The 18114-nt window shown below is 40.4% G+C and overlaps 1 protein-coding gene across 2 annotated transcripts in view; it reads right to left on the bottom strand.

Annotated features, from left to right (window-relative positions):
- Positions 1–13: 13 nt before the first annotated feature.
- LOC133563450 (USP6 N-terminal-like protein) overlaps positions 14–18114 on the bottom strand; it is a 59320-nt gene continuing 41219 nt past the window's right edge. For both annotated transcript variants that reach the window (XM_061917583.1, XM_061917584.1), the window contains 6 exons: positions 14725–14845; positions 12972–13066; positions 12797–12862; positions 5265–5364; positions 4858–5010; positions 14–2320 (listed from right to left, as the gene is read on the bottom strand). In XM_061917583.1, the coding sequence (XP_061773567.1) occupies positions 1209–2320; positions 4858–5010; positions 5265–5364; positions 12797–12862; positions 12972–13066; positions 14725–14845 (1647 nt within the window). In that variant the 3' untranslated portion in view covers positions 14–1208. The remainder of the gene's footprint in view (positions 2321–4857; positions 5011–5264; positions 5365–12796; positions 12863–12971; positions 13067–14724; positions 14846–18114) is intronic.

Raw genomic sequence — 18114 nt, 5'->3', positions numbered from 1 at the left:
GAGAAATCATAGCTCTTAACATGTTTGTCTTTATTGGGGATGTGTTTTCCAGAAATGCAGGTAGAAAAACAACTTAGATGCATGCTTGTCATTGGACGGCATAAACATACTGGGGCTTTGGTCTGTTGCCAACTAGACCTGTGACATCACAGTACAAAAACAATAGAGGTCTCATTCATGGTAATAGTCCACACTGGAAGGCTTAAGGAACTTTGAATAAATACATGAATGCAACGTTTGTCAACAAACTGAAGCATTGTTTCAACAAACAAAATCCTATTTTTGCGTCAAAAAGAACAAAACAGCAAAACAGTTCAGTAAAAATACAAGTTGGTATAAAAACTGCGGGAACAATCGATGTTAAATACGACGAGGACTTTTTTTTTTTTCAGCTAATGCAAAAATATCATTGAGAACTAGTAACAGGCAAACCAAAGTTAATTTGTCCACTTTTGGAATAGGTTTTAGATATGTTTGATGTTTCTGACAACCACACTTATGCAGCAAGAACAGGAGCGTACAGTATTCTGTGGAATTTGTCGAGCCTGATAAATGTCACCTTGGCATTTTTAATTTCCAATATGGCTTCAATTCCATGTCATTTTACTCGCAGCCATTGAATCACTTGCTGAAAAATGAGGGCAACTCAATGTATCAATTTGTGTATGTAGAAAGTGAAAATAACTATGTGCATCAACTGACAGTGTAACAGACAATAAATGGATTTATTTCTGAATGAACTACTAAGTTATGGCCACAAGAGGGCGATGGTGTTTGTAAGTTTTTGTTCTATCATCAGCCTGGTTTCATTTTAGCCGAACAAAATCTAGTTACTTCACAGAAGAACCAATACAATAAAACCATTGGTGACATCACAAACGTTTTTTTTTTTAATCAAATCCAAAATGTGTTGAATTAAACCAAAAGTGATTTGAGCGAAGGCTTGGGGTGAAATGAAGGACCAAATGTGAGCATTGACACTTTAAGACACTTTTTTTTTTTTTGGAAAGTGATGTTATGGAACAACACACCAATAAGAAAAGCTGAAGTGTTCAATGTGTGTCGCGATACAAAAAAATCTGACAATCAGGAAAGAGAAGTGAACCTTACAAAAGGATCATAGAAATGTGTGCATATTGATAATAATAATACAAAAAAAAAAACCTTATCTACTGGCCGCTATTTCAATGTAATCAGTCCGCACGTCTTCAAAAGGTGACTGACTTAGGCAGCTGCTGTCCACCTGGAGGCATTCTGCAAAAGTCCGGGCTGGATCGGACAGCCGGCACCCCGACTGTCAACTGTGAGGGCCTGGAGTGGCGCGGGGGGGACCTGGTGTACAAAAGTGGTGCTGGGAAGGCGGAATGGTCCCTGGGGCCGCGAGAGGGCTTGCAGTAGGCGGCGGGGGGAGCGTTGGCGTGACCCTGCACGGGGGACAGTCTGTCTGCAAAGCAGGGCGGGGGAGGGGGGATGATGGCGTCCCCCACCCAGCTGTCCTCGCCTTCATATTCCGCCTCCTGAGGCAAGCTGGGGAGAGCGCGGAGAAGGGGAGACGGCGACGGGGGGATAAACACGGGAGGTGGGGGCAGCGGGTAGCGAGCGGGGTCGTAGGCGGACGACGGCCCAAGGTGCATGCTGGGAATCTCCTCGGGGGTGGAGCCCAGCGGCCTCTCCGGGCCACGGTCGTCGTCTTCATCCAGGTTGTCGTACTGCGAGGTGTTGGAGGGCCGCCGGTCTGCTGCTGATGTCGGGACTAACAGAGACACCGGGAACTTGGTGGGCTTGGGGGGAGGGAGCCTGGGGGAGGAGTCTGCTGATGCGGCGAAGGCGTGAGGAGGGGGTACGTGCGGTTTGGGGAACACTTGGGGAGGCGGCTTGAAAGGAATTTGGACCGCGGGACTGTCTTTCTGCTCATCGTCCACCGGTGGTGGAGGTGGAAGATCTGGCAGGTCCAACATGTCCTCCGTGGGCACGCTGAGGACTTCTACACTAGGAGCTTCGTATGGAGGAGGCCAGTCCGCGGGCTCCTCCTGGCCAGCACGCTGTTTTGCTGCCTTAGGAGGGAGCGGAGGAGCCCTGCTAGGCCTGATGGGAGAAGGGCTGGCTTGCACGTGCGCTGGATCGGGGTCAGGGGAGGCCAGAGGGGGCGTGTTGGAACTGCCGGGGCTTCTTGTTTGCTGAGGCGTGGAAGGAGACGAGGTGATGCTGTGTGTGTTGAGCAGATCACTTTTCACTTCCACGGGAGAGTCGGGCTGCAGAGGCAGCAGGAGGATCGGCCTCTCTTGGCCGAGCGGTTTCTTTGGCAGCTCCTCGGACTTTGCTGGGGGGAAAAAAAGGGAAGATATTAGTTAGGGTAGTAAAGTATACCGGTTAGACTTAGACAAACGTTAATGATCCACAAGGGAAATTGTTCAACACAGTAGGTCAGTTACAATGATGGAAATCAATCAATCAATCAATCAATGTTTACTTATATAGCCCTAAATCACTAGTGTCTCAAAGGGCTGCACAAACCACCACGACATCCTCGGTAGGCCCACATAAGGGCAAGGAAAACTCACACCCAGTGGGACGTCGGTGACAATGATGACTATGACAATGCAGCTATAAATAAATTAGATATAGCAATATAAAATATAACATATCTGCGAATATGTACTTAATATGTGTACTTTTTTGCTTACCTACTACTAAAAGACAATTAGTTTGCTGCATTATGTTATTAGTATAGTACTGCGATATATATACCGCCTCTGAAAAGTACCGTTCCCGCGCCTGCGTCGTCACATCATGACATTGCAGGTTTTACGAGCAGACGAGCAAGTTCGGCAGTGCACAATCAGTGAGTACTTCATCCATCCATCTCACTGTCCACCATGGGGGCTCGAGCTTTCAGCCGCTCTGCCCCTCATCTTTGGAACTCATTACCATCAGACCTTCATAACTTGGACTCAATATCCTTCTTCAAATCAAGACTCAAAACACACCTATTCCTGACTGCTTATTCATTGTAAATGTTATCGATGTTTGTTGTTTTTATCCAAATGATTTTATTGTTTTGATTTTGTACGGTGTCCTTGAGCGCTCAGAAAGGCGCCTTATTAGTAAAATGTATTATTATTATTATTACTTACAAGCAGACACAGTGTGTAGACAAAAAAGGGAGAACGGACGCAATTTGGCTTAAAAACTAACGATAAAACCAAATTTCTTACAAGTATCATCCCTGCAGGACGAGAAATAGCTAAAAATGCATCACTACACACCGTAGCTCACCGGTATCACAATGTAAACAAACGCCATTGGTGGATCTACACCTAACATCCACTGTAATGATACCAAGTACAGGCACGTATCTAGTCAATATTACTATGATTGCGTCGATATTTTTTGGCATGACAACATCTTTCGTTTTTTATATATATTATGTTTATAAACTCTGGAAATATGTCCCTGGACACATGAGGACCAATGTATGATCTTGTAACTACTTGGTATCGGATTGATACCCAGATTTGTGGTATCATCCAAAACCAATGTAAAGCATCCAAACAACAGAAGAATAAGTAATTATTACATTTGAACAGAAGTGTAGATAGAACATGTTAAAAGAGAAAGTAAGCAGATATTAACAGTAAACGAACAAGTGGATTAATAATTCATTTTCTACCACTTGTCCTTAATAATGTTGACCAAATAATAGAATAATAAATGACACAATATGTTACCGCATATGTCACCAAACTAATTAGGAGCCTTTTGGTTAGAATAATTGTTTCTAAACTATCACAAAAAAACTTTGTACTACATTGTGTTCCTGACAAGTAAGACAAAAAGCTGTCTTTGAAACCAACCGAGAAGAAGGCTCGTAGAACTCCACTGGGGACTACAAAGCGGACAGATGGCAGGATCTGACCAACTTCCAGAGGAACACTTTTTGAAGTATTTTACAAACTTTCTTTGAACTATTTTATGGAACTCTCTTTGAACTATTTGACAAACTCTCTTCGAACTGTTCGGTAACCGAAGGCAATGCTTTTTACGACCCATTTCCCTCAGGTAGCAGCTGTGTGTGTGTGTGTGTGTGTGTGTGTGTGTGTGTGTGTGTGTGTGTGTGTGTGTGTGTGTGTGTGTGTGTGTGTGTGTGTTGTTTGCAATGCAGGGCACCCCGAATGAATTAAAAGGCGAGGAGGGTGGGAGAAAGGTTTCTGGAGTGGATCAGGAGACTGTGAGTGACAACTTGCTCCAGGTCACTCTCCTCGTACGAGAAAAGCAATCACTGTTTGTCTTCTATTCTCTGTTTCTGTGTCTTTATAATGTGAAGTGAAGTGAAGTGAAGTGAATTATATTTATATAGCGCTTTTCTCTAGTGACTCAAAGCGCTTTACATAGTGAAACCCAATATCTAAGTTACATTTAAGCCAGTGTGGGTGGCACTGGGAGCACATGGGTAAAGTGTCTTGCCCAAAGACTAGGATGGCGGAAGTGGGAATCGAACCTGCAACCCTCAAGTTGCTGGGACGGCCACTCTACCAACCGAGTTATGCCGCCCCACAATGTCTCATGGTATTTGACCCTGACACTTTTTTTTTGCTTACTTACTACGAAAAGACAAGTTGTCTTGTATGTTCACTATTTTATTTAAGGACTTAACTGCAATAAGAAACATATGTTTAATGTACCCTAAGATTTTTTGGTCAAAATAAAGCCAATAATGCAATGTTTTTGTGGTCGCCTTTATTTAGAAAAGTACCGAAAAGTATCAAAATAATCTTAATGCCGGCACCAAAATATTGGTATCGTTACAACACTAGTATCAGCCAAAGAGGACATCAAAACAAATAAAAAAAAGTGTACCTGGAGGAGGCTGGTCCAACTTTTTACTCCGCAGCTCAGTCATGGCGACTTGCAGCTGCTCCACCACCACGTCATCGGGAAGAAAGTAGGAAACAGCCAGCTGCTCCTGAAGAAACTCCCTCAAGTCCTCCAACTGGAACCTCAGCAAACGCTCTGGTTGGACCAGGAAGAAGAACCCTAATTAACCCTTGTCTCCTTTAAGAAGTCACTTCCTTGACAGTCGGACGGACGAGCCAATAGTAAGTCAGCTTTTCATTCTTCTCCACGGCAACCACTTGTGTTATGTAAGCCCAGCGCCGAGGAGGCAGCCAACCAGAAGGCGGTGTGCGGTGTGTAGCAACAGCGGCCATGTTGGCCTCTAGAGGGTGCCAGTCCTGTGTTCATCAGGAGAGGCGAAACATACTCACTCTTGTGTAACTTGAGGGTGGTGTAAGCCATGGCGCTCAGCATCTTGTCCCCCTCCAGAATGTAGATGTCCCACAGGCGCAGGGTGAGGGTGAAGGGCGTCTGTTATGCAACAAGACAATGGATTCAAAATTAAAAATAGATACATAACTGGGGACAAGGGATGTTAATTGAATGATGAACAATAAAGATCATGTACAGTGGGGCAAAACAGTATTTAGTCAGCCACAGATTGTGCAAGTTCTCCCACTTAAAATGATGACAGAGGTCTGTAATTTTCATCATAGGTACACTTCAACTCAGAGACAGAATGTGAAAAAAAAATATCCAGGAATTCACATTGTAGGAATTTTAAACATTTGTCAATTATGGTGGGAAATAAGTATTTGGTCAACCATTCAAAGCTCTCACTGATGGAAGGAGGTTTTGGCTCAAAATCTCACGATACATGGCCTCATTCGTTCTTTCCTTAACACGGATCAATCGTCCTGTCCCCTTAGCAGAAAAACAGCCCCAAAGCGTGATGTTTCCACCCCCATGCTTCACAGTAGGTGTGGTGTTCTTGGGATGCAACTCAGTATTCTTCTTCCTCCAAACACGACGAGTTGAGTTTATACCAAAATGGATACATGGATGATAGAGCAGAGGATTGGGAGAATGTCATGTGGTCAGATGAAACCAAAATATAACTTTTTGGTATAAACTCAACTCGTCATGTTTGGAGGAAGAAGAATACTGAGTTGCATCCCAAGAACACCAAACCTACTGTGAAGCGTGGGGGTGGAAACATCATGCTTTGGGGCTGTTTTTCTGCTAAGGGGACAGGACGATTGATCCGTGTTGAGGAAAGAATGAATGGGGCCATGTATCGTGAGATTTTGAGCCAAAACCTCCTTCCATCAGTGACAGCTTTGAATGGTTAACCAAATACTTATTTTCCACCATAATTGACAAATAAATTCTTTAAAATTCCTACAATGTGAATTCCTGGATTTTTTTTTTTCATTCTGTCTCTCACAGTTGAAGTGTACCTATGATGAAAATTACAGACCTCTGTCATCATTTTAAGTGGGAGAACTTGCACAATCGGTGGCTGACTAAATACTTTTTTGCCCCACTGTATGTCAATAAACCAGAAGGATAAGTGACATACATGTTAGTTACCATTAGTGGTCTAGGACAGCACATTTAAACTAACGTGTACGTGTTTATATATTTATTTATTTAGTATTTGTATTTACAGACAGACATACTTTTCGATTAGATTATTGTTTCTTTTGTTAATATGAGAGTCCATTCTGCAAAAAAGGTCATCCCTAGAAGCCCACACATTATGAACAAGGACCCACAGTTAAAATATACATCATCATATAATATACAAAATACAGTACAATAGAATACATTTCAAATCACCTCCCAGGTGGTAGAACAAGGGGATGGGTCAAATGCAGAGTGTAATTTCACCACACCTAGTGTGTGTGTGTGTGTGTGTGTGTGTGTGTGTGTGTGTGTGTGTGTGTGTGTGACTCAGTGCTACTTTAACATTACAACTAGGGCTGCAAATCTTTGGGTGTCCCACGATTCGATTCAATATCGATTCTTGGGGTCGCGATTCCATAAGATATCGATTTTTTTCGATTCAACACGATTCTCGATTCAAAAACGATATTTTTCCGATTCAAAACGAGTCTGTATTCATTCGATACATAGGATTTCAGCAGGATCTACCCCAGTCTGCTGACATGCTAGCAAAGTAGTAGATATTTTTTTTAAAAAGCTTTTATAATTATAAAGGACAATGTTTTATCAACTGATTGCAATAATGTAAATTTGTTTTAACTATTAAACGAACCAAAAATATGACTTATTTTATCTTTGTGAAAACATTGGACACAGTGTGTTGTCAAGCTTATGAGATGTGATGCAAGTGTAAGCCTCTATGACACTATTGTTCTTTTTTTTAATTTTTATAAATGTCTAATGATAATGTCAATGAGGGATTTTTAATCACTGCTATGCTGAAACTATAACTAATATTGATACTGTTGTTGATAATATTCATTTTTGTTTCACTACTTTTGGTTTGTTCTGTGTCGTGTTTGTGTCTCCTCTCAATTGCTCTGTTTATTGCGGTTCTGAGTGTTGCTGGGTCAGGTTTGGTTTTGGAATTGGATTGCATTGTTATGGCATTGCTGTGTAGTGGTTGGTTGGATTGATATAAAAAAATAAAAGTAAACATAAAAAATAAAATTTAAAAAAAAATCGATTCTGAATCGCACAACGTGAGAATCGCGATTCGTATTCGAATCAATGTTTTCCCACACCCCTAATTACAACAGTACTTGGCCCCTAGAGATCCAACCAATCAGATCACACAGTTCCCTACAGTGGCCACTGATTGGCTCAGCCTCATTCAACATTACTACAGGGACTGAAATAGGTATTTCAAATGTCACTATTTTTCTCACTAAATGTATTTCCAAAGCTGCTTTTGACATGAAAATCAGGTTGGGGACAGCCTAAGTCATTAATACACACAAAGAAAGTGGAAGAACTAAGCTCAGAATTGAAGTTGTGTGTAATGATGTGAAAGGACACAGGGAGAAAGTATTGAATGCATAAAGAAAAGGAGCAATTCAGCCCCTTGTCAGTTCTAATGAATATCAGCTGCTTCAGTCCTAATGGATGGCCTACAAAAAGGTGTCATTGCCAAGGTGTGAGTCAAGACACATCTCTGGGTTAGAGCTGTCTCAAGACCATCGCAAACATAATGATGACATTGGTTCCAGGCGGATATCCAAACTTGAAAGTGTTGGAAGTGAGCACAGTTGAGACCATAATACGGAAGTGGAAAGCTGTTCATGCCAGCATTAATTTGCCTCGATCAAGTGCTCCTTGCAAGATTTCTGATAGAGGAGAGCTAAGAATGATTAGAAGAGTTATCCAAGAGCCAAGGACCACCCGTGGAGAGCGTCGAAAGAGCTGGAATTAGCAGGTACCAACGCACTCCACCGTCATGGTCTGTATGCACGCTCACCACACAAGACACCATTGTTGGGAAAGAAAAGCATGTCAGAGCTGAACTGGACAAGCCAGTAACTCTGAATATATTCTAGTCTGATGAGACCAAAATTGAACTGTTTGGATGCCATCATGCACACCATGTTGGGAGTAGCAATGGCCCTGCACATCACCCTAAAACCACCTTACCCACAGTGAAGTTAAGAGGCCGCGAAAGGAATGTGAAACAGCTATTCTGGTCAATTAGCCAAATCTTAAACAGGAAAAGAAGAATATGTACATTATTTTGCAATATATGATCAAAGTAATCACACGCTTGACGGGATTTGACCTTTTCATAGTTTCATTTATTATATTTTTCGGACTATAAGCCACTACTTTTTACCTACGCTTTTAACCCTGCGACCTATAAAACTGTGCGGCTAATTTTATTCCACTATGTTTTGTATTCCACAAATATTTTTTACAAATCGGAGACACTGAAAAGGTGTGTTAAGCGCCATGTTTTAGACCAGGGGCGCTCACACTTTTTCTGCAGGCGAGCTACTTTTCAATTGACCAAGTCGAGGAGATCTACCTCATTCCTATTTATAATTTATATTTATTTATTTATGAAAGAGACATTTTTGTTAACAAGTTAATGGTGTTTAATGATAATACAAGCATGTTTAACACACATAGATTCCTTTCTTTCATGAAGACAAGAATATAAGTTGGTGTATTTGATTCTGATGACTTGCATTGATTGGAATTAGACAGTGGTGCTGATAACGTCCGCATTTCCAAATGGAGGAAAAAAAAAAGTCCTCCTTTCTGTCCAATACCACATGGAAGTGGTTGGATTTGGCATCTCATTTGTCCAACTTGCATACTCGTTTTTAAACACTTTGTTATGAGAGTAGCATATGTGTGTGGCCCTTTAATGTCTGGCAGCAGGTGAGTGACGTCAGTGAGTGTGCGGGTGGGCAAGCAAGTGAGAAAGCGGTCGCTGAGGGCGGGGGAGAAATACATTGGCATCAAACTCCGTAGCTTGCTAGCTTGTGCACGCTAGCTTTCTGAGACTCTTATTTTGTTAGCACAGGCAGGATGAAACAGGTCTTTTATGGTGAAGACAGGAACTGTGCAGTCGGTCTTTAGAGTTTTGACAGTAAGTACGTAGTCTCTAGAAATAAAATGTGTTTCTCTGCGTCCGCCCTGTTAGTGATTTTTTTCTTGAATATGAGCTCGCAGCAGCCAGCGTCATCTCACAAGATCCTCGGGTGCCGAGAATGTCAAACAACTGACGAAAGTGAAGTCTTGGTATGATTGATGATTGCTCATTTTTATGTCTATTTTTTAATGCCTGGCTTGAGATCGACTGACACACCCTCCGAGATCGACCAGTCGATCGCGATCGACGTAATGGGCACCCCTGTTTTAGACGAGTCCGCTCATTGCAGGTGCTGCGGGTTGAACATGTATTACTTCTTTGTTCTTTGTACCGGAAGTATAACCGTCCATTGCATTTCTATTCGTAAGGATTCTTCATTCATCACTCCAACAAACGTTCGGAAGTTTTACAGTATAACTAAAAGTGTTTATAATTAGTAAAGCGTCCCATGTGTGATGTCTGTAGGAGTGTTTTGGTGCATATTTGTACGTGCTATCATAATGTAATCAAGCTAGCGTTGTTTGCTTTAGCAAATATGCTCACACTTTTTACAAGTGCCTGTGTTAGCATCATAACTTGTAATGGCATTTTTTTGTAGTTTTCAGTTTTGTAAATTTTCAATGAAGTTGTTAAGTTTGTTTAGCTAAGAACTAGCTTCTACAGCTAGTGGGTCCATGACGATGACTTCTGTTTTGTATGATCAGCCGTTTTACTGCTGTGTTACAGATATTTTTTAGAAACAATTAAGGTATGAAAATAAACATTTACAAAATATTTTGTACTGGTTTTCATCGGCAGCTTATAGTCCGGTGCGGCTAATATATGTAAACACGTTTATTTCTTCTGGGTGGGTGCAGCTTAAATTTTGGAGCGCTCTAAAGCCCGAAAAATTCAACTAAGGATGGAGATAAAAACTGATATCAAACGTGGCACGCCATTCCTCCGATTTCTTTAGTATGATCCGTCACTTGTGAGCTGGTTTTGAAGTCAAAAGACACAGCAGTTGTCTCGGTCACATGTTTTTTTTTTCTTGAAGTGACACTCACATCAAGTGACACAGTATCACTCCTTTTGTTTCATAAAGCATTGGTATTTCAGTACCGTTTAACCCAGGGGTCAGCAAACCGTGGCTCTTTAGCGCCGCCCTTGTGGCTCTCTGGAGATTTTTTAAAAATTTATGAAACTGGCTACTATGACGGGAAAAATATATTTTTAGTTTTAATATGGTTTCTTTAGGACAAACGTTCCTCATTGTTAAAAATCCAACTGTTTATGGTAAACATGCTTCTCTGATGAGAGTATTTGGCAAGCACCGTTTTGTCCTACTAATTTCAGCGATCCTTGAACTCACCATAGTTTGTTTATATGTACAACTTTCTCCGTTGCTGCCACAGAAAGACGTGTTTTATGCCACTCTTTCTGTCTCATTTTGTCCACCAAAAGTTTTATACTGTGTGAATGCACAAAGGTGAGCTTTGTAGATTTTATTGATTTGCTGAAGTGCTTATCAGACATATTTGGTCAATACATGACCGCAAGCTAATCGATGCTAACATGCTATTTAGGCTAGCTGTATGTACATATAGCGTTATTATGCCTCGTTTGTATGTATATTTGAGCTCATTTAATTTCCTTTACTTATGTCCTTTTTGCATGTCTCATGACACATTATATGTATGTATATTGGCTGCATTTCTCATAGTTGTTTGGGTGCCATGTTGTTCCAGACCACAACAAACGTTACCCAGCTTGCAAAGATTGTAATGAATCCATTAGAAAAAGTCAGCCTGCCATTCCCTTAAACTTGGACACACACATCTATGCCTTTGGTCATTCTGAGCCAGTAATTTCCAGGAGCTATCTCTTCCTGTGAGAAGCCAACATTTTACTAATTATTTCCAATGTTGCAAAAATGTGTAGAATAAAAATTGAAATACGACATTTTTGTCAACGAAAATTTGATAGTTGACTAATATAGTTAATACACACACTTAAATCATGCATTGCCTTCATTATAAGACTTATATAAGGCTTTTAATTTTTTGCTGCTGCAGACAGATATTTTTTTTGTTGTATTTTTGGTCCTATATGGCTCTTTCAACATTTTGGGTTGCAGACCCTTGGTTTAACCCAGGGGTCAGGAACATTTTTGGCTGAGAGAGCCAAGAATCCAAATATTTTAAAATGTATTTCCGTAAGAGCCGTTTGATATTCTTTTCAACACTGAACACAACTAAACGTGTGCATTTTTAGGTAAGACCAACATTTCTAGATTATAATAGGTCTCTTATTCTTTGTAATAACATTGCTATTCTGAAGCTAACTGTGGAGGGGGCGTGGCCTGTGGGACTGCAGCGAAGCGGGTTGTTGCCAGGACCAGCCTCGAAATCAGCAACAGGTGCATAGAAAGCCCACCTGGGCCTTTTTATCTAATTTATAAGAAGCAGCCAGGAGGAGAGACGGGGTTGGGGCTGGAGCCAGAGTGCGAGCGAGAACGACAGAGGAAAAAGACAATTGCTGGAAAGCAACTGAGAGACTTATTGAAAAATAAAAAAATATTGTAGCACTGAAACAGGCTCTAGTGTCAGTGCTTGGTGGTCTGAAGAACCCCCAGGAGGGCAAACCCTAAACTAAACGATAATAAATAAATCACTTCTTACCCTTATTGTAATTTCTTGAACAAGTGCGGTAGAAAAAAGGATGGATAGATTCAAATGCATGAGCATGTTTTATATTTTGAACATTATTTTTAACAGTCTCAGCTCAGATTTATCTGAGAGCCAGATGCAGTCATCAAAAGAGCCACATCTGGCTCGCGAGCCATAGGTTCCCTACCCCTGGTTTAACCCATAACTACTGCTGCAGGTGATGTAAAGTAAAAGCTCATTGTTTTGTTTTAATGACATTTCTCACAGCAGTCGATGCGACAGTTTCGACGAAAGCAAAACTGTGTAATGGAAGGACTTGATTACGGAAGTAGATAACTTTCTGTTTAACATAACATAGATAACTTGCTGTTTTGTTTTTTTAACAATTCCGTTTTGGTGCATGTATGTGCTCTACTAAGTGACATTCTGGTTATATGTGGACGAAAAACAACAAATATAATGGTAATAAGAATGCACAGTACTAGTAATATTAAGAGACCAAATATAATATTACTTTTAAAGTAGAAATGTGTGTAAAAGGTAATCAAAAAGATAGTGTGTCAATCCCCGCCCTGTACCAATTGCAGAATGAATATGATTGGGAAGCTTTTACATTGACAGACTTATATCATCATACCATCACTAGCTATGATGTAACAACTGTCAGCAATGTCTATAAATGCTGCTTAAAAGCTGAGTAAAACGAAACACTCACTCTGTCAATAAAGCACTGGAGAAACCACTTGGTGGTGTAAATCCCACAAGTCATCTGCTCCTTCTCCTGTGAAGCAGGAGTTAATGATGAGAACATTTTTAGATATGCTCTGTAATGATCATTAAATACATGCAAATTAAGTACCACGGTCTTTAGTTTGAGTGCTGTCACTCACCAGATGCTTCCTCAGTTTAGGCAGCATTTTGGAGAGGATCCGCTCATGGTGGGCCTGGAAACGCTGGAGTTTGGGAAATCCCGGGATGAAGAAACCTAGCACAGTGGAAAAACACACATCAGCAGACCATAAATGGTGGGCGGGCGAGACATAATATTTAAAATCAAATATACCGTATGTTATGCCAACTACGCTAGAATGAGTAAGATTGTATTCTTTAGAAATGTTTTTGTGATTAAAAGCTATACCTACAGGCATGCTTGAAGTAATATATTATTAAAAAAATTGTTCTTCTCCATGTATTATTACTCTCTGTAACACGCATGGGTTTCTTTGTGTGCTACTTTTTTTTTTTTTTAAATAACCCTCTTTTATTTGTGTGGGGGGGTTAGGGGGTAGTGGGGGTGTATATTGTAGCGTCCCAGAAGAGTTAGTGCTGCAAGGGGTTCTGGGTATTTGTTCTGTTGTGTTTATGTTGTGTTACGGTGCGGATGTTCTCTCGAAATGTTTGTCATTCTTGTTTGGTGTGGGTTCACATTGTGGCGCATATTTGTAATAGCGTTAAAGTTGTTTATACAGCCACCCTCAGTGTGACCTGTATGGCTGTTGACCAAGTATGCTTTGCATTTAATTGTGTGTGTGAAAAGCCTTAAGACATTGTGTGACTGGGCCGGCACGCAAGGGCATAGCCTTAAAGGTTTATTGGCGCTCTGTACTTTTCCCTATGTCCGTGTACACAGCGCCGTTTTAAAAAGTCATAAATTTTACTTTTTGAAACCGATACCGATAATTTCCGAAATACATTTTAAAGCATTAATCGGCCAATAATATCGGCTGTCCGATATCATCAGACATCTCTAATATTTTCTAATTTAAGCGGCAAGTACATTAATTTCAATTGATTTCAGTGGGACACATTGATTTCAGATACAAGTGTTTTGAGTTAAGAGCTCCGTCACAGAACCAAATTAAGTTTGTAAATTGAGATACTACTTTAAAGATTCCTTGGACAATTTAGAACAGTGGTGGGAAACCTACGGCCCGCGGGCCACATCCAGTCGTTGGTCCCTATAATCCGGCCTACCAAATATTTAAACAGAATTGAGCAAAGATCTGTTTTGAGATGTGCCACAACAAAACTGATACTACACTTTGACGCACTGGCAAAAATGGGTGATCGACAACAATGCTCCCACTAGTAAGAGAATGTAAATATTAACCGTTTAATACCGTTTGTATGTTTCTTTGCAGATATATTGTTGAAAATAGATGTACTTTAAGAGGGACGAGCAGTAGAAAATGGATGGATGGATGATTAAAATAGTCCATGTTTGAGAAGCCTACGCTTAGTTCCAACAGATATGATATGCTTTAAAATGCATCATGTGCTCAACAAATTTGTCAAATTTCAAAAGCCAATATGGCCTCTGAGCCAAAAAATTTGCCAACCCCTGATTTACAATCTCCAATTAACCTAACAAGCATGTTTAGCATGGGGTACCTGGCAAAAATCCACACAATCATAGGGAGAACCTACAGTATAAACCCTACGGACATGCCAAAGTTTAGATTCTAAACCTTCACGCCAACATGCTGACCACTCAACCTTTAGTAGTGGGTATCCATTATATGAGTAAGCATTGCTGAATGTCTGCCCTCTTTCACATGTGCATTTACAATACATATCTATGCATATCTCCAGAAGTCCAAACATTTTCCAGCTGAGGTCATCCTCCCTGATGTGTTGTCTCACCGTGCATGGCATGTTTGCTGTTGGTGAGGAGCTGCGACAGAGCCCAAAAGGCGTCCTCCTCGTTCAGGTACATGAGCAGGATGGCGGCGATTTGACTCATCCCCTGACAGTAGCTCACCTCCTGGGGACAAGGCAGAGGAGACAGTAAAACTCATGTGGGAAACGAGAGGAATAATTCGTAATTTATCGGGGTACACACAGGGTTTAAAGGCCTACTGAAACCCACTACTACCGACCACGCGGTCTGATAGTTTATATATCAATGATGAAATATTACATTGCAACACATGCCAATACGGCCGCTTTAAATTACTAAATTACGATTTTAAATTTCCCGCAGTTTCCTGTTGAAAACGTCGTGGAATGATGACGCTTATGATGATGCGTGTTTGTGACGTTATTGGTTGGAGGGGACATATAATAGCCCAGTCGTCTCTTTTCATTACGCAATTACACAGTATTTTGGACATCTGTGTTGATGAATCTTTTGCAATTTGTTCTAATAATAATGGAGAAGTCAAAGTAGAAAGATGGAGGTGGGAAGCTTTATCCTTTAGCCACACAAAACACACAGTGTTTCCTTGTTTAAAATTCCCGGAGGTGAAGCTTTACTATGGATCAGAGCGGTCAAGCAAACATGGTTCCCGAACACTTTTCAACTGGCAGGTTTCGGTGAGAAATTGTTGTAAAAAGTCGCCTCTTACCGGAGATCAGCGGAGCTTCTATCCTGCTGCAGCTTCGTGACTTCTCTCAGAGACTGGCGTCAACACACCCGTGGACACACCCCTCTGACTATCAGGTACTATTTGACTCACTAAAACACTAGCAACACAATAGAAAGATAAGAAATTTCCCAGAATTATCCCAGTTAATGTGTCTAAAAACCAATGCAATCGCCTTTTTTTTTTTTCTAGTCCTTCACTCTAAATTTCCTCATCCACGAATCTTTCATCCTCGCTAAAAGTAATGGGGAAATTGTCGCTTTCTCGGGCCGAATAGCTCTTGCTGCTAGAGGCTCACATTATAAACAATTTGAGGATGTGAGGAGCCCTCACACCGGTGACGTCATCGTCTGCTACTTCCGGTAAAGGCAAGGCTTTTTTATTAGCGACCAAAAGTTGCAAACTTTATCGTGGATGTTCCCTACTAAATCCTTTCAGCAAAGATATGGCAATATCGCTAAATGATCAAGTAGGACACATAGAATGGACCTGCTATCCCCGTTTAAATAAGAAAATCTCATTTCAGTAGGCCTTTAAGACAAGCATATGAATGTCTGCTATGGACAGACCTCCAGTACACACTGCAATAATATTCTAAACATTTCCAGCAAGGTGGTTCAAATATTTACTTTAGTCAGACATGTAATTTCTGCAGTGTTGTCTTTTCAGAACGAGTTTCTCCCATTCTGGATCCACTGTGAGTTACTTGATAAATTGCCCGTGCCCATATTAGGGCTTTGGAATTGACCGTTCAAAGTATCCTTTCAAGGATAAAAGTAAATGTGATTACCCTGAGCTTACAGAACATTCTCCACATTCTTCTCTGCTGTCACATAGGCGAAAGGACAAACACCCCACCACCACTACCTCCCTCTCCCCGTTTCACTCTCGTGCTCTCCCACTGACCCAGTTTCTTACGAGCAGTTTGTGAGTAAAGGGAAATGGGTAAAAGGAAATAGCACATGCCCATTTCCTATGGCTCCAACAACTCTTCCATTCAGGAAGTGCCAAAGACATCCTGATTGGAAAAACAGACCTAAGACTGTTTGTGAGCACTGACATGTTCTGTGTAAAAATGTTACATGTAAAAACATAACATACAGTACGGATACTGATCAACATCCAATTTGTTGCCGTTTCAAAATGTCCAGAATGATTCATTATAATTAGTCATCTGTCACCATCATAAAATGTTTTTGAAATTTACAGGGTTTTTTTAGGATTCTATTCTACATGTAATTTAAACAGAGTTGTCCTGAGAGAGAGAGAGGTTGCAAGTCTTCTCAAAAATGCAACTCACTTTACATTGTACAGGTCATTCTTCTTTAAATATTGTTCTTAATTGTCGAGTTAGCCATATTGTACTGAACACCGACAGCAGTGTCTCTTTGACGGGGTAAACTAAGCATCACAAATTAATCTTTACAGATACATGTAACCAGTGTCGGGCAGCTGAGGGAACACTTTTTTAATCTTTGTGGGAATGTCAGAGAATAAAAGAGCTATGGTTGAAAACAACAAAAGAAGCAATCACATTCCTTAATATAAACATCCCAATGACATTGCAAACTTGTATGCTTGGGGATCTCCATCAATTTAGTAACGTGTCATCAAAGAGTAAAAATGCATTTCTTTCAATATGCATCGTAACAAAACGGGTAATATAAAAAAAAAAACTGGATAAATGTTGATAGTCCAACTCATACTGACTGGTATACACAAGCTATGGAGATGATATCAGTAGAAAAAACTGCATATAGTTTAGATAATAATGAGTCATATATTGGAATATAGGATCCATTATTGAAATTTGTTTTAAGTATTAAATGAACCAAAATATGAATTATTGTATCTCTGTGTAAAATATTGGACACAGTGTGTGGTCCAGCTTATGAGATGTGATGCATTGTTAATTATTATTTTTTGTATTAACGTTTTTAATGATAATGTCAATGAGGGATTTTTAATCACTGCTATTTTGAAATTGTTGCTAATATTAATAGTATTTATTTTTCTTTCACTACTTTTGAATCGTACCGTGTCGTGTTTGTGTGTCCTCAATTGCTCTGATTATTGCTATTCTGAGTGTTGCTGGGTCGGGTTTGGTTTTGGAATTTGACTGCATTATTATGTATTGTTTTGTTGGATTGATTAATAAATGTATTAAAAAAAAACAGAGTTGTCCTGAGAGAGAGAGGTTGCAAGTCGTCTCAAAAATGCAACTCACTTTACATTGTACAGGTCATTCTTCTTTATCTATTGTACTTAATTGTCGAGTGAGCCATATTGTACTGAACACCTACAGCAGTGTCTCTTTGACGGGATAAACTAAGCATCACAAATTAATCTTTACAGATACATTAATGCAGGGATTACAAAATGTATGGCACGTGCACCACACGTGGTACAGTGTTTTATTTTCCTATATTCAAACAAAGTGTTACTGTGTGTAATGTTATGGCGGCCAAAAATATTAAATATACTTGTTAAATAAAACCTCTGCCTTATTTTTAAATAATACTTAGGCCTAGTACGCTACTGTATTTTAATGTTGGTCATCATGACGGTACTTGGGAGAGCCAAGTTTTTTCTGAGGTGGTACTTGATGAAACAACAAGTGAGAACCACTGCATTAATGTGTACTGTACATTGAGTAGGTGGATGATGT

This window comes from Nerophis ophidion, linkage group LG12 (genome assembly GCF_033978795.1).
Source record: "Nerophis ophidion isolate RoL-2023_Sa linkage group LG12, RoL_Noph_v1.0, whole genome shotgun sequence".
Taxonomy (NCBI): domain Eukaryota; kingdom Metazoa; phylum Chordata; class Actinopteri; order Syngnathiformes; family Syngnathidae; genus Nerophis; species Nerophis ophidion.
This window is presented reverse-complemented; position numbering and strand designations above follow the sequence as displayed.